We start from the raw sequence: 23,692 nt of genomic DNA on the forward strand, positions 1-23,692 counted from the left end.
GATGATCTTGGGCATATAACAAATCTTGTGGGCTACTACTTGTACCTTGTGCTTAAGCTTTTGGGCCATATGGATCAAAATCAAGGTATTGGGCCAGTGGTCTGCTTGGGGCGTTACAGTAAGTCTTCTTGCTTGTAGCCGAATGGATAACATTTATCTGTGACCTCTTTGCGTGGTTGTCGAGCAGAAACTGAAATAGGGGTTTTTTTTTTTTTTTCCGCTGAGGGAGAGATGCTTCATGTTTATGCCTATCACCAAGTTGAAGAGAAGTGAGAACCGTGCTGGTGGTGTCCATGCCTATCACCAAGTTGAAGAGAAGTGAGAACCGTGCTGGTGGTGTCCGGCTTTGGGTCGGAGCACCGGTGACTGCTAAGGAGTTGCTCACATGGTCAGCGTGTTTATCTCTGAGAGGGGAACTAGTTGAATCAGTCCGATTCCAACCGAGAGCGGGATTCCGCTTTTACTTTGACGTTTTCTTTGAACATCGTTAAATTTTCTTCCAAAAAACCATCCAGCGCGTACAAAGGAATTTTATTGCAACGAACTAGGCAAATTTTGGCTAAGCTCATGTTTAAAAACTATTTAAAAAAAATTGTTTTCTATGTTCACAATTTGTAGATTTATAATCTGAAAAAGTGATGTAGCAAGTTTTAGTTATTCAATTTTGATTATGTCATTGTGGATATCTACATTGCTAACCTTAGCAACCCCTTAAAATTGTAGATTGATTTCAACCAGGTTAATAGCGAGGAGGAGCTTGAGTTATTGGTTATTATTCACAAGCAAGAACCGTACCTCTTCTTGTTGAAGTGTCCCCCATACTATGCGTAGTGACTCCAACTATGCACAAGGACAGTTTGATGGTATCCATGTACGCAGTTTTTTTCATGGTTTGCAGTTCTTGTAACGGTTATGTAATTTTGCTGCAGTTTTTCTGTTGCACCTAGAAAAAACATTTGGCATAGGATTAATTGTTCGACTAAAAAAGTTCCCGTCTTGCAATGAAAAAGCAAAAAAGCAAGGGGTCATCGTGGGAAACAAATAAAATCCATTACTTCGATAACACACCGGTTTTTGAAACGTCAATTTTTCCGAATTAAGTTAAAGCGTCGCCGACATTCCATCATGCTAAAAAAGCACACCGGATAACTGGAAGAGTACATAGGAATAAGGTTGGATAAACAATTGCAATTGGTGGGATTATGCAATTGCAATACGGCCAAGATACTAGTCATTAATCATTGTCTATAACTCTTCAAACGTACATGTGATGATAGACAGGATAAGACTTGTCTCCCATATAATCCCTCCACAAACACAGGATCGAAAGGACTACACTGCCAAATAGTCCTCGGACTATTTCGTCTCTGAACTATCGATCCCTCGACCACAACCCACCTAATCTTAAACCCCCAATCAAACAGGCCGAAAAAGAAAAAGAAAACAAACAGGAATGATCTTTGAGGTTGGGTTATGTCCACTACGACGAATCCTTCCAAACCCACTCTCAATGCCTGCAGTTGATTCCAACTGTCAGAGCAGCAAATTATATCTGAGTTCCAGTCACAGCAGCAAAGTAAATTACAGTTTTAGTTACCAGAGCATCCCCAGTTTTTTCTTCAGGGGAAGAAGAAGATGATGAATACCCTACTGTTTTAGTTCTTCATCAACATTTAATATCAGTAAACAACAATTCCACATTCTACTAGCAACTTGTAAAGAGAGGGCTGTCTTTCTTAATTTAGTAGACTGAGCCTGAAGAAGAAGATGATGAATATCCTACAGTTTTAGTTCTTCATCAACATTTAATATCAGGAAACAACTCATAAACCACTTTTCTTATTCCATCTTATGATATCTGAAAATCCCTTTTCGAGATTACATTTTTTGGTACATTTTTGAAAATCCCTTTCTCCGTTCTTGTGATACTTATCTTATTTCATCCTTTTTCCATTCTTGTTTTCCTTTTTTTTTTTTGGCAATTCATAGCCTGGCAACTTTTGGAAACAAATTATGGCTGTTTCAAGATAATGAGGGGATGCTAGCAGCATATCCCCAATGAAACTCTGTTACCGCCGATGAAAATTTTCATGCCCAAACGTAAAAGATGCTGGATAAATAAATCTGCAGTAAATTTATCAACAAAATTAAAGATCCAAGGGCCAATAATCATTTCTGTTCACCAATCAAGGCAAACAATGCAACAGAGACATGTAACCTAAATATTACAATACACTGCACTTTTTAACACCGAAATTGGAAGCAAAAAAGAATTTTTTTTAACAATTCTCTTGCATTATCGAATGAAAATCACTAATGCATCTAAAACCCTGCTTTCATGCGTAAAGCAGCAATATTGAGTTAAGAGTCCAGCAAAACCTGAGTTTAGTCTTCCTTCTCTCCAAATCGATGCACCTCGTTGCTCTCACCCTGAGACGTAGAGCTGCTGCTTGCATGATCAACGCGGTCCCGCGTACCAACAGTGAGAGGTTCCTCTTTGGTGATAATTAGGAAAAACGCAATGACAGCACCCACAAAAACAACAATGTACAGAGTTCTGATTCCGAGCAGTGAGTGGATGAACCCCATAAACGTTGGACCACTCACTTGTTTATGTATTACACTTCCTTCTCTGTATCCTTCCAGAAAGCGCATGATTTGGGATCCTTGATCTTGTTCATCGATGCTTTCTGAACCTATAACCTGTCAAAGAGAACGAACAAATTTAGAGAGAATACAGTCAGCAACAAAATCATGACTATAGAAGGAGAATGGTTTAAAGGAATATAAATGTACCATCATAAATATACGAGCAAAAGGGAAAAGAGCTCGAAAAAAGAAGAAGAAAGAATACAGTGTGATGGCTGCATTCCCTGTCATGCCATGTTTGCTTGACTGAACTATTAGTGGAGGGATATGAAATTCTATAGGACAATAGTGAGGGGGATCAATACTATCACATCCCCCATGGAACTGGCTGTATCCCATGCGTATTGGACTTCATTTAAGACCACAAAAATTGTAACCAAACGCCAGCGGCGGCTCCAGAATTTGTAATAGGGTGTTCAGAAATTACCTTAACTTTACTAGCTAATCTATTAACCAATACTACAAGTACAAAATGTTAGTAGAGTAGTATATAAATAGTGCGGTAAGAAAACTAACCTTTTTTCTAAAAAATTAACTACGAGGCGAAATGATAACTTAAAAATATATACTTGTTTTTTCAACAAAAAAATAATTAATAATTAATAATTTTTTTTAAAGTTGTCGTATTGCGTAGTAGATAGTGTTTCGAGAATGGAGGAATTTTTTTTATAGTTGTCCTAGATGAGATCTCATATTTTGTGCCAATGTTTAACCGGTTTATTATTATACTAAAACCCTTTTGAAAGAAATTGTAGCGAGTATGTTGAGGCTGCCCTTCTCAAAAATATGTTGTTCTTTAGGATGACATAAGGAGATTTTCTATCGTAGTCTTAAATTCGAAAGAATATTATTCAAGTTAGCGGGGTTTGCAATGTAGTTGAATTTTTTTAAAGCTTTGTCCGTAATTCTATAAGCTAACTAGACAAAAACAAATAACGTAGCTATTGTCATAAATGCGAAATTAACACATTTAGACCATCGACAATAAAGATGGCGAGAGAACGCAGAGTATAATACTTACAGCAATAGATTCTTATTTTTTCTTTTTTTCTCTTTCTTTTTCAATTTCTTTATTATGATTATGAGTTTTATTTCAAGTAATGTGTTAAGTGTTAAAATATGAATTACGTGGATTGATGGGATGTAATTGGGTTGTGATTGAGTGTTCAACTGGTTTTGGGTTTGTTGTTCAATTCTTTTTGGGTCAGGCGTTCAAGACTATTAGAATTGAGTGTTCATTGATATTTAAGTTGGGTGTTCAAAGAAAGACTAGTCCATAATTTTTACATGTATTCTAAGAAAAAAAAAATTGTTTGGGTGTTCAGTTGACCACGGAAGGCTCACCTGACAGCACCAGCAGTGTGCAGGCCAAAGGCACACACCGTACCCATCTCTAGTACCTAGCTTTGATACCATGTTATACGCTCTCGGGTAGAACTCAACCCCAAAAGCTAGCTATTGAAGTGAGGGTGCCCTCACGCATATATACTTCATATTACTTTGGTACCTAGGCGATGTGGGACTTACACTTGACAAATGGAAAGTACAAAATGTAAAATGTTGCTTTGATGAGTTACGTTCGACTACAAACGCACTGACGGGATGCCACTTGTATAGATCTAGATACAAACCTTGATACAATATTCCCTCTATCAAAGGTCTTTCAAGACACAAAAACGGTCAAGAGATTGGTTAACATACACAGAAATTCCATCCACATAAGTGCACAAATCTACATTTTAACAAAAAAGAGGCTGCTCAACCCTCAGAAAAGTCCTCTGATTTCGCTTAACCTAAATGATCTACAGCTCCTATCTCAACCCTCAGTAAAGAACAAAAGAATTTGGAAACATATGATCCCAAGCACACAATACAATTCAATCTCAACAGCAGATTTTTACGTAATCCCAAAAAAAGCAATCTTATCAAAGGAAAAATGCATAAAATTCCAAAAGTTCCCAGTAATCTATCAATAGACTGACTAAAAAATAATAAGAATTAGAATAACAAGAATGAACAAAGGTCAAACGGTTTAAAAATGTGGGGGTTTTAGCAAAAGGATATAAGTATCTCCTTTCCTTTTTGAACGAGATAGTTCAACAGATATTAGACAGCCTCAAAACATTAAAACGAGGACAAGATCACAAGAGCAGGGTTAAAGGGTTACTTGAGGAACGAAGTACGCCATCTAAGGAGAAAACATAAGAAATGCGAGATTCTTCAATTACGGATATAAAAGAGGACAGAAAAAAAAAAGCAACCAATGATAGTTTTTGTTGTGATGACAAAGAAATACCATGGCAGTTTCTTTCTACTTTCTTGTTCTCAGATATATTATTTTGATTTAATAAGGCAAATGAAGATGATCCTAATGTGAATCTGTAATGGGTGCCAAAATAATTTTTTGTTTCTGAAAATGAATAATAGTGTTCCCGTAAGTAATGCTTCATGTCAGCATCCCAGGAAACATAGATGTTTAAGCTATTTTTATGGAAGTGAAACAGGACAAGATTTTATTCGTTGCTAAAAAGTAATTGGATGGTTCCCAATTTATCTGTTAAAATTTGAAATCAATTGCTATCTGTAGCCCTAATATCGTGAAGTACGACCGAAGCAGTCTCAGAAAAACCATCAAGTAGCCTTCAAAGAAAATAAAATTTTACTTACTGTAGAGTACTCCTCATTTCCATCCCAAACAACCATTTTTGGCAATTTGGTTTCCTTGTAAACTTCAAATGTTTCAGCAAAGTCTTCCCACTGGTTGACCCCGATGTAGCCAAATACCAAATCACGGTTTGCAGAGGCAGCAGCCCTCAGTATCGTGATTAATACTTTTGATTTCTCGTCTTCCACATCGTCCACAATCGTCAGAACAATTTTCCTCTCATCATCTTTCAACAACTTTAGTGTGTCATAATTTATGGGAACAACCAGAGGGAACAGATTCTGCTTCACAAAATCCTCCAAGAATTGATCTGACATGTTTAAAACAACAAAGGTCATATCAAATTTTGATTAAAGCACTTTCCAAATCACCAGTTGAAGAGATGCCGATAATATCAATGCAAATTAGAACAAATTCAAACTTCTAAATATAAATTATCAAAGATTTGATCTAGAGCACAACAAAGCAACATGTCAGAGGTTAGGCCAATTCTTGATTAAGCTGAAAGCAAAAAACAAGTAGAAAAAAATATTGAACTCTCAAAATAACGTGTTCTACCACATTTTAGAAGAAACTAAAAGACTATGCTCTCTACTGTTGGTTCGTGATAATTGAGGGTGCTGGTAGTCAAGGATGCTTAAAGGACAGATTGGATATGGTCCTACTATGGCATAATAAGCACAACGTGAGACCATAAATAGATTATGATGAGTCAGGAATATAGACCAATCAGCTTAACACTTTTAAGTTTTAGAGGGCTGCCATACCACATCCTCTCAATACGTATCTTACTAAAAAAAAGATCAGGGAGGATGGAAGGATAATAGGTAAAAAATGGAGAAATTATATCATTAGATGTGGCTCTTGCTAGGGCTTCTATTGGTCTCCCAAGCTATTTCTCTCTGTACATATCTTGTAGGACCACCAAATGAGCATTCTTTCACAACCCACGTTTGCCAAAAGATCAACCTCCTACCTAGTTTTCCATTTTCTTTCTCCCTCTTTCCCCCCCCCCCCCCCCCCCCGCGCTTCTTTTTGGTGCATTTTTAGAACTTCAATAATTTAAATTCACATAATTTATGGTAGCGCACTAACATGAGACCTTATTTTCTCTAGCAAGCCGTCCTAAAAATTGACACGATAATCACTTTCATAAACAAAGGATGCTTCACATAAAAAAAACAAGAATGTATTCAAGAACGAGTTCATTCGAGTTACATGATACACCATTCTACTAATCAAGATGACCTTCATGTAGTTTCCAAAATCCACCGAGTAAAAAGAAAACCAACAAAGAACCAATTCAACTCCTGAACCTCTCAACAGAACACAATCTCATGTTAAAATAAGTTTTTCCTAGCAAACCAAGCTTATCATCCTACGTCAGAATTTAATATTTATCCATTCATTCACAAAAAAAGCACCAAATAATGCATATGTTCAACCTAAAACTTTTTGAGGATAAGAGATAACCTAACTGACCTACTTGCCCACCGCACAACTAGGAATTACACAATAACATTCCTACTACTATGGAAAGGACATGTCTAATGGGGAGATACATACAATACAGATAAGAAAACATGGTGAAGTAGAAAAAAATAAGGAGACAAAGCAGGACACAAAAACTTATACATATATACTCGTATATTTATCTACAAAACTAATCTTAAACTAAACAGATTTTATTATATCGATATAGCAAAACATGTGTAAAAGAATCAAGATATACCTTTTCAACAATATATTTCCAAATGAATGTTTTGGAATTCCTAAAATTAAACAGTTAAACGAAGAAAAGTAATAGACACAAATCTACATTGATTTATAGGAAGTACGGATAACAATGTATTTTCCAGGCTGATAATGTAACTAGCAATGTGTGTTATGTGCATTTGGGAGATGATCATGTCTGCCCCAAGTGTCAAAAGCATGGCCGGTTGTGAAATAGAAGTACTATGAGTCTATGAGAAAATATTAGACACGTCTTCATGGTAGTCCAACATGTTCTGGGAGTGTCGGATGAGCATCTTTTTAGATTTGTCAATGCTTGTTAGCTTCTAGTATAACATTTTGCATGGAGTCATCAACTTCTACTTTGTATATTCCATCCTCTGACTTAAAATAGAAGGACATCAAGTGGTGCAGGGCCTGATTAATAAGGGCATTGGACGGGGTAAGATTGGGAACAGACTAAAATTTTCGCTTATCAACATCAATATGCTGCTTTCAAACTTCTACCACATTTTTACACTTGGTAGTCCAAGCCTTTTCCTTTGCACCAAAAGGTAGGCTACCCAAAACAAATTGAAGCAGGCTTCTCAAACACAAAAGTTTGGATGCTCAACAAACATCTTTCTAAAAAACTATCTGAATCAAAATCATGTTCTCATAAGCATAAGTTTTCAATTGCTAATATTTGGACAGAGGAGGAAGTTCAAAAGAGCTTCCAGTTATCCAGGGGCAAATATTAATGTACATGTACACCAACCTTCAAAGGGGCCATAAAATAAGCTCTGTTCACTGTAGCTTGGATGAAGTGATGCCAAAGCAGGGACCTTGTCAAAATCATACAGCATCATGACGTCCTCGGAAAAATCTTTTGCCACAGAAAACCAAGCTTTTGTCTTGTACTTCATTGCCAAATTTGATATCACAGATTCATCTAAGCCAAAGCCTATATAGATAGGAAAATCAGTCCCGGCTGCTTCAACAAAGTCACTAATAGTAGAGTCAGAGTTGAGAACAGCAACATCTGGAGCAACAAATTTCCTCAAGGATTGAACAAGTAGATCTGCTTTCCTGGGGCCCCAATAATCTGTTGGAACTCCATGCATAAATATTTTTAGGGTAGGAAACCCACTGCATCACCAAAAGACATGTTTTAGAATTTTAATGTACCAAAAGAAATTGTCAGCAATTGCAGATTCGAATTTTACAAATTGCAGGTACAAAATTTTGTTCTTAGGATATGTTACTCTAGTAAATTTCAAGCACTACTTCATCCAAACGTAATAAACTAATAACACAACACTTCACTTCGATAAGAAATATAAAATCAATTAACCTTCATTGTCTAGAATCTGTAGATATTAGACAATATTATAGTATTTGGCTATGAAAGAATACAAGAAAAAGCAAGGCCATAGCAGCTTACTCGATCTCATACTTATTCGCAAGACTACGGAACTTGTCGGCATTTACTTTTGCAATTACTATGGGCTCCTTCAATCCAGCAAGAACGGGAGCAGCTTTGTCTAACTGTAAAGCAAAAGATATAATTATTATTCTTCTAGCTTGGCATTCAACCTTAACTGAAAAAGAAATCTGAATTCTGAAGTAAAGCCCATAGCAGTGTGCAAAGAGAACCGAAGAAATTAAGCATGTTAGAGATCCTTGTAATTCAGTAGCTTTCATTTACACACTACTTCTGTTAGATCTCAAGAAAGAGGCAATAGTAAAAAAGACATGCATGGCCAATAAAAAGTTCCAAATCAATGGTAAATATAATGATACAGCAAAACAATGCAGATAGTTCTATTCTATATGCAAAAAGAAAGAAAAATAAACATAAGTTTGAAGCTTAACAGTTTGACCAGCGCTGACAAAAACTCATGTGTACTTCTGCCGAAGAGGAAGCTCACTGAAACTCACACCTACATTTTGATTGACAATTATACTTCATATAAATGTCTCCCTATCTATCTATTTATCTACATACAGAGGGGCCGGTTCCGTGGACGAAACAAATAACACAATATTTCACACGCAATCTCAGCCCTTGCTTTGGACAATTGAGATTCAAACTTTAACCACTTTGTTCTTTGATAAGTTTTAAGAAAAACTTTTTACTCTCTGCACGGTTTCCAATAAATTTCTCTATCTATCCATCTCCACTCATTACAACCAATTTTTTCCTCAAAACTCAAAACCAAACAAAGTGAACACCAATACTTTCCTCTCGTCTCATGTGTTCTCTCTCCCATAAGGACACACTCTCCCTCACCCCCCTCTCAATCTCACATCTGCTTTCTCCCTACCATGACTAGCCAACTCCACCCCTCAACAATATATGAAAAGCAAAACAATGAGTTGTCAAATTTTTCATACAAAATGATCACGGTTTGATTGGTAATGAAGCACCTGGATATAGCTTATGTCTTGACTTTACGTTAATTTTTAACTCATTCGCATAATCAGGAGGCATGTCTAGGTGACACTCTACCGCTGAGTTATATCTCTATCCCTTCTTTGCCTCTATCGAGAAATAGTATGAAGTAAGAGCATCCGCAGTGTAATAATCAAACCAAAATGTTGCTAAGCAATGTTTTCTCTTTTGGAATAACCAAACTTAGCAACCTCTTAGCAACTCATCAAATTTTGGCATTTGAATAATCAAAACTAGCAACATTTTGCCAATAACCAAATTTTTTATCTCAATCAAATACCCCATCATTACACAAAAGCCTTCTCTCTCTCTCTCTCTCTCACACAACAATGTTTTCAAAAAATAATTTTAAAAAACTGTATTTTTCAGATTTTTTTAAGAAACTTTTTTTTTACAAAAAAACGGTTTTTACAAAAATTTTAAAAACTGCAAGTAAATAAAGTGTGTTTTGAAAAAACTGTTTTCAAAATTCTTTTACACAAAACTATTTTTTTGGTAAACAGTTTTTGAAATTTCAAAACTGTTTTTTACACAAAATCTGTTTTTAAAAAACTGTATTTATAGTCTTTAAAATTTCAAAACTGTTTGAGTAAATACAATTCTTTCAAAATTTACAATTTTTAAGTGAACAAAGTGTGTTTTTTAAAAAACTATTTTTTGTTTCGAAAAACTTTTTTTTTTTTCGAAAACTTTTTTTATGCAACTGTTTTTTTTTTTCACTTCAAAAACCGTTTTTTCAAATAATATGAGGGAAATGATGAGAAAAAGTTTGGAGGGCCCATTGGTTTTGATTATGGGCAAAAAATAACCAATGTGAGATTTGACATTGCTAAATTTAACAACCTCTAAATGGATAATCAAAATCTGATGTGGTATGTTTTGATTATTCACATTTGCTTATTCCAGTACGGATGCTCTAATAACTATAGAACTAATAACCAACTCATCACTTCACATTATCTAGATCCAAAAAACCAGTCAAGTGCATCGCTTAACTCTATCTGCTTCCATAATGATACGGAATAATAGTATCAATGGGGTAGATACACAAATCACTTTAAATTCAAGAAGCCGAGTAGGCAGTGACATCATCTCCGGTGACTTTCATCTCGAAACGACACCGTTCACCTCATCTGACAGATCGTCATGCCTAAAAACACTTTGCTTGCTTCGACTACATCAAATTTCCCTCTCCTCGCTCGCGTTTCTCTTCGTCTCGGGGAAGGTCATACGGAGGTATGTGATGATTTCATTGGCGGTGGCGTACTTGGTGTTCCAGCAGCACAATTCGATGTCGCGGCAAAGGACTAGTTCCAAGGCCGTCAACGGCGATGCACCGCCTTTGTTTCTTCTCTTTCCCATCTTAATGCCTATCTTTGTATAGAAATTTACAAACTTTGAATCAGCTTGTTTATTTACAAAATGTGATGTAGAACTTTAAAATCGTAGGAATTTTCTTTTTTGAACTAGGTTTTCCATACATGGTTTGTTTGGCTATGGACAATATCCAATTAAGTTTTTAATTAGGCTTTGTTTGGTCGTTAGTGCAATTCAGGAATGATGCAGCTATTGATTGCATTTTCTTCTTCTTCTGTTGGCTTTGGTTCTGTTATTCTTGTTGGCGTTGGCTTTTGGTGCATCTTTTTTGTGGTTTCCTTGGTAAGAGTCTTGGCAGTCCAAGGATCTAGCATCTTAATGCTCGGTCAATGCTATTCTTGGGGCGCAGTGTTACAGGCTTTTTTTTGGTGCTTTATTTCTGTATGGTGCTGCTTGGGTGTAGGCCTAATTTTGTTTTGGTTTTTGGCCTCTTCTTTTGGCCAGTTTTTGGTTTTGTTGTTTTTTAGTCTGTCGTTTAATGTAAAAGTGAGTTTGGAAAAAGCATTTCAAGCCAATTTTGTAGATTCTTGACACATATGGCTAAGTCTTAATGCCTCGGATTCTTCGTTGCCATCGTCATACACCAATCCTTCGTATCATTTATCCTAAATTTGTTGGCCTTTTTCTTCCATCGTGGAATAATAAAATGGTCTAGTATTGCATCAATGTCAAGTCGGGCAAACACTTTCAAAGTGCGTGCACACAATATTCCAACAAACTTAGAATTTTGGCATTCACACATACCATCATTGATTTGCAAATCCAATGTTATGGCGAACTTTTCAAGTTCATGAACTTTTGATTTCACTACGAACTTTTGACTTCCTACATCTTCAACTTTGTAATGAAAGAATCATTTCATCTTTGAACTTATTGAAGACGTCTCTAGTATAAACTTTTGTCGCATGCTTCAACAAGAATTCATTGTCATTTACAATTCGATGATCGGACTCAAAATTTTCATCACTTTTCCTTTTTACAATCTTCTTCAAGACTTGGTCATACTTCACTACAAAGTCTTTAAGATTTGTCATCGAAGTAACCAACTCATCAAAAAATGAATTGACACCCTCACTACATCCGGAAGTAGTCATACTTGCAAAGAATGTACCATGATTATAAATGGGTACCCATGAATGGCGAATATCATACAATTGTTTGCTTTCTGACCCATTTTCATTCATCAATACCATCCTTCTCTCTTCAAAATACTCTTTCTTATATGTCACCCAAATACATTTTTTCACATCCTTCTTGCATTTTGATATCTTGAAGTACACCTGTGACAACTTTTCAATAAATTTCTACTTAATATATGCCAAAGGCATAGATGACAACGGGTATTAGAAAAGACTTTGGCAATTGCTTCCTTCATTGCCAAGTCTTGGTCAAGGATGATAGAAGTTGGAGTACGTCCTCTCATAGCTTCAAGTCATGTCTCAAACAACCATAAAAACGTCACCTCTGTCTTATTTTTGTAAAAGTGCACATCTATATTGTATTGACTACATGTGGTGGTTTACTCCTGTAAATGGTGTGCAAGGCATATCATATTCGTTTGTTCGATATGTTGGGCCAAATGTGATTACGTACCCTAAATAATAGTACGCCATGCGAGATCGAGAATCCACCCAAAAAAAAATTCATTGCCGTCCCATTTTCATCACATTGAATTGCATAAAAAAAACTGTGGATTCTATGCTTGTTGGTTCCTAAAGTAGGTGAGGACTGATTGTGCATCCCGCCATCTAGATCTATATGCCTCACATTACTCAAGTGGTTATAGCAGTTTCTATTATCAAAGCCAATGTGTTCACCACCAAAAATTGAAGCAACTTTAAAATTTTCCAAATTTTCTCTATGAAATGCTCAACTTTGGTCATGTGTCGATTTGACTTCATTTTCATCCTCTCAGCTGGAGTCACTAATTGATGGTTGTGAGCGTCGTTATAATTTGTTACTTTTATTTGTTACTCCATTTGTCATAATTAATCTGCAAATAAGCCTTGCATCCACATCTACCGGTAGAAGAACTTTTATCTCCTCTCTTTGATATCATTTACCATCTTCCTCTCTCACAACATTCCCCTAGATGACACCATCGTTCTTAGGGTTTGCAACATACTTTTCTTCTTTTACGCAAACAAATAGCATCCTACGCACTTCATTCGACCGATTTCATCCTTTGAAGGAAACCCGAGTACAAATCCAAAAACCATTTTGCTGACCATATTCTTCATGGTACTTTCATGCTTCATCAAGGAACAAACGGAACTTCAATCAAGCATATAGGCCACAAGAAAGTAGTGATGAGAATGGAAGGAAATTTACCTCAATCCTTATGTGAAAGACTTGTTCTTAGCATTGATGCCGACAGAAAAGCTTTCATCACCGGTTTGGAACCCCCCGAAATTAGGGCTTTAGAGAGAGTCATGGATTTAGGGTTTGGGTATTACATACCTAGGTCAATAATACGTGGGTCAAGACAAGAAGCTCGTCAACGGCAGGAGTTTAGCTCTCCGAACAGGAAATCTTGACTGGGAACAGTGAGGAGTGGTTTGGCGGATAATTCGCAATATTCCAAGCCCCCTTCCAATTTAACACAATGATGATCACCACCATACATCTCCTTGCTCTGGGGATATTCCAAATGTAACTCAAGTGTTCCCACAATGTTGTCACACAACTATAAACAGTCAAACCAAACCCCAAGTTCAAATCGCTTGGTTTGTTTGATTCTTTGCTCTAAGTTTTTCCATAGCACTATCACGTGTGATTTTTGTTTACTTCTTGATCGGGTCTGGGCAGCGTGAGGTAAGGGCAGAGAGCGAGAGAGAACCCTAAGAACGATGGCATTGTCGAGGGAATGATGAGAGAGCATGATGAGAAAGAAAAGAGCTAAAAGTTGTTCTACTGCTAAATGTGAATGCAAGGCTCATTTGTAGATTAACAAATGGAGTAGCAAATGGAAAGTAACAACTTTTAACGACGCTCACAACCATCAATTAGTGACTCTAGCTAAAAGGATGAAAATGAAGTCAAATCAACACATGGCCAAAAGTTGTTAAGGATTTGACTGAAGCATTTCATAGAAAAATTTGGAAATTTCTAAAGTTGCTTCAATTTTTGGTGGCGAACACATTGGCTTTGATAATAGAGACTGTTATAACCACTTGAGGAATATGAGGCATAGAGATCTAGATGGCGGGAAGCACAATCAATTCTCACCTTCTTTAGGAACCAACAAGCAAAGAATCCACAATTTTTTTATGCAATTCAATGTGATGAAATGGGAGGGCAATGAATTTTTTTTGGATGGATTCTCGATCTCGCATGGCGTACTATTATTTTGGGGATATAATCATATTTGGCCCAACATATCGAACAAACAAGTATGATATGACTTTCGCACCATTTACGAGAGTAAACCACCACATGTAGTCTACACCATATTGATGTGCATTTTTACAAGATGAGACAGAGATGACGTTTTTATGGTTGTTTGAGACATGGCTCGAAGCTATGGGAAGACATCTTCCAACTTCTATCATCGCTAACCAAGACTTGGCAATGAAGGGAGCAATTGCCAAAGTCTTTTCTAACACCCATAATCGTCTATGCCTTAGACATATTAAGAAGAAATTTGTTGAAAAGTTGTCAAAAGTGTACTTCAAGTGATCAAAATTCAAGAAGGATGTAAAAAAAATCGTATTTTGGCAACGTATAAGAAAGATAATTTTGAAGAGAGATGGATGGTATTGATAAAGGAAAATGAGTTAGAAAGCAACGAATGGCTTCAACAATTGTATGATGTTCGCGATTCATTGATACCCATTTATGATCGTGGTACATTCTTTGCCGATATGAATACTACCGGACGTAGTGAGGGCGTCAATTCATTTTTTGATGGTTTTGTTACTTCGATGACAAATCTTAAAGACTTAGTAGTCAACAACAACCAAGTCTTGAAAAAAATCGTGAAAAGGGAGAGTGATAAAGATTATGAGTCTAAACATAACTTTCGGATTGTGAATGACAATGATTTTTGTTGAAGCATTCAGCAAAAGTTTATACTAGAAATGTCTTCAACAAGTTCAAAGATGAAATGAGTAATTCTTTCTTTACAAAGTTGAAGATGTAGGAAGTCAAAAGTTCCTAGTGAAGTCAAAAGTTCATGAACTTGAAAAGTTCGCCATAACATTGGATTTGCAAATCAATGATGGTATGTGTGAATGCCAAAATTCTAAGTTTGTTGGAATATTGTGTGCACGCACTTTGAAAGTGTTTGTCCGACTAGACATCGATGCAATACCGGACCATTTTGTTATTCCATGATGGAAGAAAAAGGCCAACAAATTTAAGATAATTGATTATGAAGGATTGGTGCATGACGATGGCAACGAAGAATCCGAGGCATTAAGACTTAGCTATATGTGTCAAGAACAACAGAACCAAGGCCAACAGGAGAAGAAAATGCAATCAATAGTTGCATCATTAATGAATTGCACCAATGACGAAACAAAGCCTAATTAGAACCTTGATTGCATATTGTCCATAGCTAAACAAACCACGTATGGAAAACCCAGCTCAAAAAAGAAAATTCCAACGATTTTGAAGTTCTACATCACATTTTCTAAGTAAACAAGCTAATTCAAAGTTGGTAAATTTCTGTAAAAACGAGGGGCATGAAAAATGGGAAAAACAAGAAACAGAGGCCTTGCATCGCCATCGATAGCCTTCGAACGAGTCCTCCGCCGCCACGTCGAGTCCTGCCGCAGCCAGCAGCCACACCAAGTACGCCACCGTCGGCGAAATCCTCACATACCCCATACGACCTTCCCCGAGACGAAGAGAAACGCGAGTGAGGAAAGGGAAAATCGATGTAATCGAAGCAAGCAAAGTGATTTTAGGCAAGACAACCAGTCAAACGAGGCGAACGGTGTCGTTTCGAGATGAGGGTTGTTGGAGAGGTTGCTGGAGTGGGGAAGGGTGGAGTCGCTAGTGATGGTAGGAAGAGAGCAGATGTGAGATTGAGAGGGAGAAAGAGTGTGTGTCCTTATGGGAGAGCGAACACATGAGACGAGAGGAAAGTACCAGTGTTAAAGTTTTAATCTCAGGCATCCAAAGCAACGGTTGAGATTGTGTGTCAAATGTTGTGTTATTTGTTTGTCCACGGTGCCGCCCCCATATATATACATATAAATTAATATGTATATGTGTGTGTGTATTATAAATATAGATGAGAGTATAAGATTACATACATATGTACACATCCATACCGTATATGTGCAACCATACGAAATTGTCATTGCAAGGAAATTTAGTTGCATTATTATCTAAACAAACAAAATAAGATCTATTAGACCTGTCAATCAACCAAATTCAGTATGGAAATCGTTTTTCTGGTTTCAAAGTTTTAATATATACCCAGAAATCAAAAAATGCAGGGGGGGGGAAAAAGGAATTTTCCTCCAATAAGATTTCTTTGGTCAACATGTAAAATTTGTAAGTAACTGACAGGCAATTGTCTCAATCAGACACCTTTTAACGTTGCACTTATAGGGATGTGTAACAATTTGACTAGAGAATCTTCTCAATTCCAATATGGGATTTTTCATCACTTGGTTCATTTGGGAATCACTACCAAGGACTTGAAGACTTCAAGGTTTCAAAAGAGATGTCTGTTTATGTACATGTAACACTCCAGTCAATGTCTCCTTTACGAACTTTGGAGTATAATTCCGGACTTCATTCCCAGGACAAGTAATATATCCGATAATTAATGAGCTGTTCAAGTGTAGTCCATTAGGGTATCTCAGATCGTTCCAGTATGAGAAATGCGAACACGATCACAGTACACCAAATGCCTAAATCTTAGTAGCACGAAGCGGGTGCGGGGGCGAGAGAAGGGGGAGCGGGTGCACGTAGAAGCTCCTAAGGTTGGGAGCAGCTAAGTAGCGTATATAGATTATATATAAGTACATATATAAATTCTTAACCATTGCAGGAAAAGTGATACTTATTGAGATTTTTCCTGAACTTAAAGGGTAATTAATGGAAGTTAGATATTTCCAATGTGCAAAACTTGTTCATTGATATGATTTTTATATTCTTATTTCCGCAATGGCATTACTCGCTTAAATGTAAGAGAATAACTGCCTTAACTCCGGTCTCGAGGGAAGCGAGCTCCCGTCAAGCTCCCATTTTGGGAGCGCCGATCCGAGCTCTCGTCTTGGGAGCGCACCCATTTTAGAAGGATCCTGCTACTAAGGCCTAAATTATGATATGATAGAGGTGGGCATCCAAAGATGAAAATTTTATATTTGGCTTGGAAGGCTTCTACATATTGCATCCAAATTTGTAGGGGCAGTTGTAAAGCCAGGGCAGCGGGTGCCCCAGATTTGTTGATAACACCCATGCAAACTATACACATATATCAGCTGGATCATTAATAGTAATCTATCTTTTAGGACTTTAGCCCATACACTTTGAGTAAGCTGGATCATTAATAATTCAGTTAAAGAGATGAACTTTACCCCAAGTAAAAGTAGCTAAAATACTAAACTGGATTTATAAAAATACTTTGTTAGACTTTTTTTGCTTTGTCAGATCAAATAGCATTGAAGGATAAGAACTTACCCAAGCTCTCATTTTTTAGGGCCTTGGCTGAGTTGTATGTCGTAAAACAATTACTCTGGCATTTATAATAATATCTTGTGAAGCCTGAATAGTAACTGTTCATACCATATCTTATACTTGAACTTGAACTTTCGAGATTCTGCACCCCCTAATAAAAATAGGGCATTGGCTGAGTTGTATGTTGTAAAACAATTACTCTGGCATTTATAATAATATCTTGTGAAGCCTGAATAGTAACTGTTCATACTATATATTATGCTTGAACTTTTGAGATTCTGCACCCCCTAATGAAAATCATAGTTCCGCTTCACCCATAATAATTTACTTCATCGAATCAACAAATGCAAAATGAAATAGGGTATGACATAGTTAATTGGTAACTTGGTAGTGTAGAAGACATATGTGTTAGGTGCCTTATGAGTTACGAGTCTTGTGACCAATTCTTTTTCTGTTTCGCTTGCCAAAGCTCCACCCCTAGCTTTTTGGTTCATTACATTGATTTGTTTCCTAAGGAAAATGTCACTACAACATAAATGCAAAGAACTTCAGGGATTCATTTGGCTTGCCAAATTCTCACTATTTTGGAACAAAAGAGCAATGTTCTAAAACTCGGTACTCGGTACTCGCTCGGCCGGCCACCTTGTACCTTGTAGGCCGAGTACTCGGTGATTACTCGGTGAGTAGAAATTACTTGGAATTTTGTTTTTATATGTTCCCCAAATGATATTCATAATGCATAATGAGAAGTTCAATGTTCATAGTTCAAACCAAATGAAACTAAGTACAAAATTACTAGTCCATTGCAAAGCTTAACATTCAAACCAAATGAAACCAGATACGAAATTAATAGTCAATTACAAAGTTCAACGTTCAAACCAAATAAAACGAAGTACGAAATTAGTAGTCAATTATTCCTCGAAGAAGAAGAGGAACAGCAGTAGTAGCTTGATTGGTGTGTTCACTCGATTAGGGTTAGTATAAAACTATACTGAAATTACACTAACGACCCTTCAAATTTAACATATTATGTATTTTACCCCATTTTTCAGTTTTTTTTCGATTTTCTCCCCACTTCCGAGCAATCTCGTTTTACCGAGTAATCGGTACTCGCCGAGTAATGCCGAGTAATCGGCTAGCCGAGTAATTCCACCGAGTAGCCCTAACTCTACTCGGCTAGGCACCTCGCCGAGTATTTCCAAGTTTTAGAACACTGCAAAAGAGTACCATTTCGAAGGTGCGTTCCAAAACTTAATTCTATCAGCATTTTCCATTAACACAAGGAGAGCCCAGCTCAAAAGAGAGAGAAGCTGTAGATGCAACCAGTACGGATGATGGATTCTTATAACAATCAGGTAATGCTTCCACACTCAACCTCTAACTTTAGTAGTAATGTTTTTTTCTCTCGAATACATCCAAAAATTTAAATTCCCCAGTACACATTTTTGGAGCAACGAAGTTCTGTTATTCGTTGTTCCTGTTTTCCCCCTGAAATAGAGCATTTGTAATCAAATTTGGCGAGCAAGCCAACCAACAAGAACAGATGCAAACGTGTACATAAACGAGAAAGCACGCAAGTAAATTGAATTTGAAGATCTTTACCAAAAAAAAAAAGAAGTGAATTTGAAGATGACTAACTTATATTGAGAGATAAATATGTATCCTATGATTGTACGATCTGAGAGAGAGAAAGAGAGACCTCGGGAGAGAGGCGCTTGCAGTGGCCACACCAAGGGGCGTAGAAGTCGACGAAGACGTAGTCAAAGGAGGAAATGGCGGCATCGAAGTTGGATTCGTCTAGCTCCAACACCTTCCCATCGATGCTGAACTGGCTCGAAGAAGAAGAAGAAGAAGAAGAAGAGAGAGATTGGTGGAGGGAGAGGGAGATCGAGAGGGCGAGCAACAACAACCTCATCGTTCAACAATGGCTGTAATCAATAGACTCCAGCAAGACGAAGACGAAGACGATCAAAATATATATCCGGCACCGTTTTTATACTACCTCCTTAAACTACAAAAAAAAAATCATCTATTTCATCCTTTAACTTTCTTTCTTATTCTGATTGAAACCCATTTGCAGAGGCGGCTATACAGGAAGCAAACTATGGTCGTATGAACACCCCAAAACACGTTATTGGCTGTCATATCAATTAACGTTCAATTCTAATAATCTTGAACCTCTAATCTAACTCAAAAATAATTGAACATCCAACAACCAATTGGAACACTCAATAACAATCCTATTACGGTCCATCTATCTAGGTAATTCATACTTAAACACCTACCACATTACCTCAAACAAAGCTCGCAATCCTAATGGAAAAAAATTATAGTAGTAAAAAAATAAAGAGGAAAAAAAGAATCTAGCAGTTTAAGTATTATGTTCTATGTTCTCTATCCATCTCCATTGTCAATGGTCTAAATGTGTTAATTTTGAATTAGTGGCAATAACTACTTTATTATTTTTTGTCTAGTTAGCTTGTAGAATTACAGACAAAGCTTTAAAAAAAAATCCAACTACATTGCAATCCCGTTAACTTGAATGATATTCCTTCAACTTTAAGGCTACAATAAAAAATGTCATCATGTCATCCAAACAAACAACAAATTTTCAAAAAGGTAAGTCTCAATACTGTCTCCTACACAATACGACAACTTAAAAAAAATTTGTTAAATAATATAGTGCATACTTTTAAGTTCTCATTTTGCCTCATAGTTAATTGTTTTAGAATAGACTTATCAAAAAATATATATTTTAAAATAGAGGTTACGTTTTTTTGTCCGCACTACTTATACTAATATACGAGGTTTTGAACGTATATTATTGGTCAATACACCAGATAATAGAGTTAAGGTAATTTATGAACACCTTATTATAAATTCCTGGAGCTGCCACTGCCCATTTGATCTAATGTTAACGGATTCCTCTTTTTTGGACGAAAAAGTTAACGGTTTCCTCAATTTGGTCTAATATTTAATCCATAAACCATGCTTTATTTGTCTACTTCGTCTTTAAATTATGTTATGTTTGTCTACTTCGTCCTTAAACTATTCTACATATTGCACAAATTTTAATGTACTCGCAAGTGCACAATCGTACCGAAGTATAGTTTAACAAGTGCGAGGTCGAACCCACAGGGATTATTACAGATGGAACGCAGTTGAATAGCTCTTGTAATCCAAAATTAAATTTCCTAATCTAGTTCAACAATATTTTGTTCGGGTTGAGAAAAATAGGGAGTTTATAAATGCAACTGCGAATTTACTGCATATAACGTCTACTAAATGAAACATCCAAATTTGATAACAATTTACTATATACAACCTCAAAAATACCCATGATCTTCCCAAATTACCCTTCCCTACCCCAAACCTAATTTTTCCCCAAAAAATTGAACTTCAACCAGTCCCCCTGGCCCCCTTCGACCCTTCTCTCTCTCTCCCATTGTCAATTTCTTCATCTTCTTCTCCTTTATTCTTCTCTTCCTCAGACCACCACCACCACACCACCAGCACGAGTACCGTCCACCATCACGAGTACCGTCCACCATCACACCACCAGCACAAGTAGCGTCCACCACCACGCCACACCACCACCAGCCTATTGAACATGTTCCTTCTTGTGTGTTAATGCTAGAAGAGTTTGGAAATTTGTGAAGCAATTTAGGCTATGTCATGGAAATGGAAGTTTGGAAGAGGTAGCCATGGATGTTGTAGTTTCGGAGCTGAAATCACAGCAAGAGTTAACTCATCACTCCTCCATTTTTAACCTGGTTCTGGTCCGATATTGTCAGATTCTAAAACTTGAAATTATGCCAAAATTTCAAACTCTAGAGTTTGAAAATTGACGACAATATCATATTCTAAAACTCGGAATTCTGCCAAAATTTCAATCTCTAGAGTTCAAAAATTGTAGACAATAATCACTCCTCCATTTTTAACCGGGTTTTGGCCCGACATTGTCAGATTCTAAAACTTGAAATTATGCCAAAATTCCAAACTCTAGAGTTTGAAAATTGACGACAATATCATAAATTTTTAGAAAATATCATATTTTGAACATGTCCCGACGGTATATTTTTCGGATTCTACAATTTGATATTCACTATAAATTTTGGATTTTAGAATATGATATTTTCTAAAAATTTCAGATTCTAGAGTTTGAAATTTTTGAATATAATCAAGCTCTAGAATCTGATAATGTCGGGCTAGAGAAACATAAATTGGAGGAGCTTTGCTTTTGCTGCGATTTTGGCTCCAAAGCTACAACATCCATGGCTACCTTTTCTTTCTCAACTACCATGTTGGTTGCAAATGAATCTAATCCCCAAAGACCAAGTTCGAAATGCATATTGCTTTTATTTGTTGGGTCAAATACTTATTCTCTAGCAAGGAGGGAGAGGAAGAAATTAAGATTTTCATTGAGAGTTGGGAGGTGAGATTTAGAAGGTGGAAGGTGGGTTGGGTTAATGGTGGGAGCTCCTGGTTTTCCAAAGTTTCAGCTATGGTGGAAGGGAGCTATAGTGGAAGGGAGGAATGCAGAAAGATAATGGATGGAATAGGGGGGAGGAGTGGGTTGTATTGTAATGGTGTGGTTGTATGAATGTGGTTATATGTACTACATTTAAGGGCATTTTTGTCAATTCTATTAAGGGCATTTTTGTCCAAATATTTCTTACTTAAAAAACGTGTCATATGCAGTAAATTTGAAGTTGCATTTATAAACTCCTGAAAAATAAGCTTACAAGAATTAAAAGTACTTAAAGTGATGATAAAAATACTAGGGCATTGAAATCCATTACATGCATCATATCTATAATATTTATGTTTCTCAATTCTCCAATTTCTCTACACAATAAGTTGGCGGTAAAGCTCTTTGGTAGTACTATTTTAGTTCTTCTTTTGCCAAACAAATGTATAAAATCAAAACATTCATTGAATCCATCAAAACACAACTTATATCCGTTCTTCACAAATCATAAATTGAATCCAACAAAACACAATGAAAATCCAATTTTAATGGTTTGATGAAAAATAGGCAAGTGAACAAGAAGAACTCTTAACAATTTAAACCATGCTTTTGTTTGGAGAAATTAAGTCACATAAATAAATAGATATTTAAGCACGTAATTTCATCCTAGCCCTAGCAACCAATTTAGCTACTCATAATTGAAATATAAGATAATAAGTGAAAACAGCTTTATTGAAATGCATAAATCAAACTTACAAGCAATTGTCCTCCTTGATTTCTTTGATCGCGAAGTATCAAAGAATAAGAAAATAAAGAACCAAAAAAAAGAAGTAGAAAATGGAGTGTGGGATTTTTTTCAGTCTCTAGCTCCCCCACCCCCCTTCACTGCCGAAGCTTTCCTTCTTTTGAAGATGTCACTGCCGAAGCTTTCCTTCTTTTGAAGATGTATAATGTTGCCTTCTTGGAACAGTCAATGTAGTTGATAGAAATAAATGAAAGGAGTAACGGGGGATGGGCAAAGAAATTGGGAAAAGGAAAAGATACACGAAGTAAATGAGAGGGATAAGGAAATTGGGAAGAGAGAAACAAATATGGGGCATCTGGATTTGTACATAGACTATGGCAGGTATGGAAAATTATTCCATGCTTTTTATGATGGTGCAATCGGATAAAATTATTCAGTGATTTGCGCTTTTGCTTTTTTACATAAAAAGAATAAAAATTCTTCACTTCCAAGGTCTTGAACTCTAAACGTTTTGCTTCTTAAACACCCATCTTTGCTACTTGAGCTACAAGAATACTTGTACCAAATTGGTCCAAGTTTATTTCTTATTCTTTCTCCCTAGATTTCAATTTACTAACCAACCTTATTTGATACCTACAAACATAAAAATAACTAAAAATAACATTATTAGAATATAAAATAGGTCTAGGAAAGTACTAATTTAAGGGATGTAATATACACTAAGACATGTAAAATAGGTCTAGGAAAGTACTAATTTAAGGGATGTAATATACACTAAGACATGTATGTCACTACGTTTTGTCTATTTGTTAACTATTAGACTAAATTGGTTCCAATTAGAAAATTGATGGATGAAATAGGTGATTTTTATAATTTAAGGAGAAGTAGACAAGCGGAATATAGTTTAGGGGATAAAAACATAAAAAACTCGAAAAGAAACTACTAATTACTTCAAATGGCTTAATTAAAACTAAAAGATAT

At 36.3% G+C, this 23,692-nt stretch overlaps 1 protein-coding gene across 1 annotated transcript; it reads right to left on the reverse strand.

The window, feature by feature from the left end:
• Positions 1–2,115: 2,115 nt before the first annotated feature.
• LOC131329449 (protein disulfide isomerase-like 5-2) lies at positions 2,116–19,551 on the reverse strand. Its single transcript, XM_058362554.1, has 5 exons — positions 19,195–19,551; positions 8,472–8,575; positions 7,806–8,176; positions 5,317–5,624; positions 2,116–2,703 (listed from the first exon to the last, which is right to left on the reverse strand). The coding sequence occupies exons 1-5, from the start codon at positions 19,408–19,410 to the stop codon at positions 2,386–2,388; spliced, it is 1,317 nt and encodes a 438-aa protein (XP_058218537.1). The 5' UTR covers positions 19,411–19,551; the 3' UTR covers positions 2,116–2,385.
• Between the last annotated feature and the right edge of the window lie 4,141 nt (positions 19,552–23,692).

The sequence above is a fragment of the Rhododendron vialii genome, chromosome 6a (assembly GCF_030253575.1).
Source record: "Rhododendron vialii isolate Sample 1 chromosome 6a, ASM3025357v1".
Classification (NCBI taxonomy): Eukaryota; Viridiplantae; Streptophyta; class Magnoliopsida; order Ericales; family Ericaceae; genus Rhododendron; species Rhododendron vialii.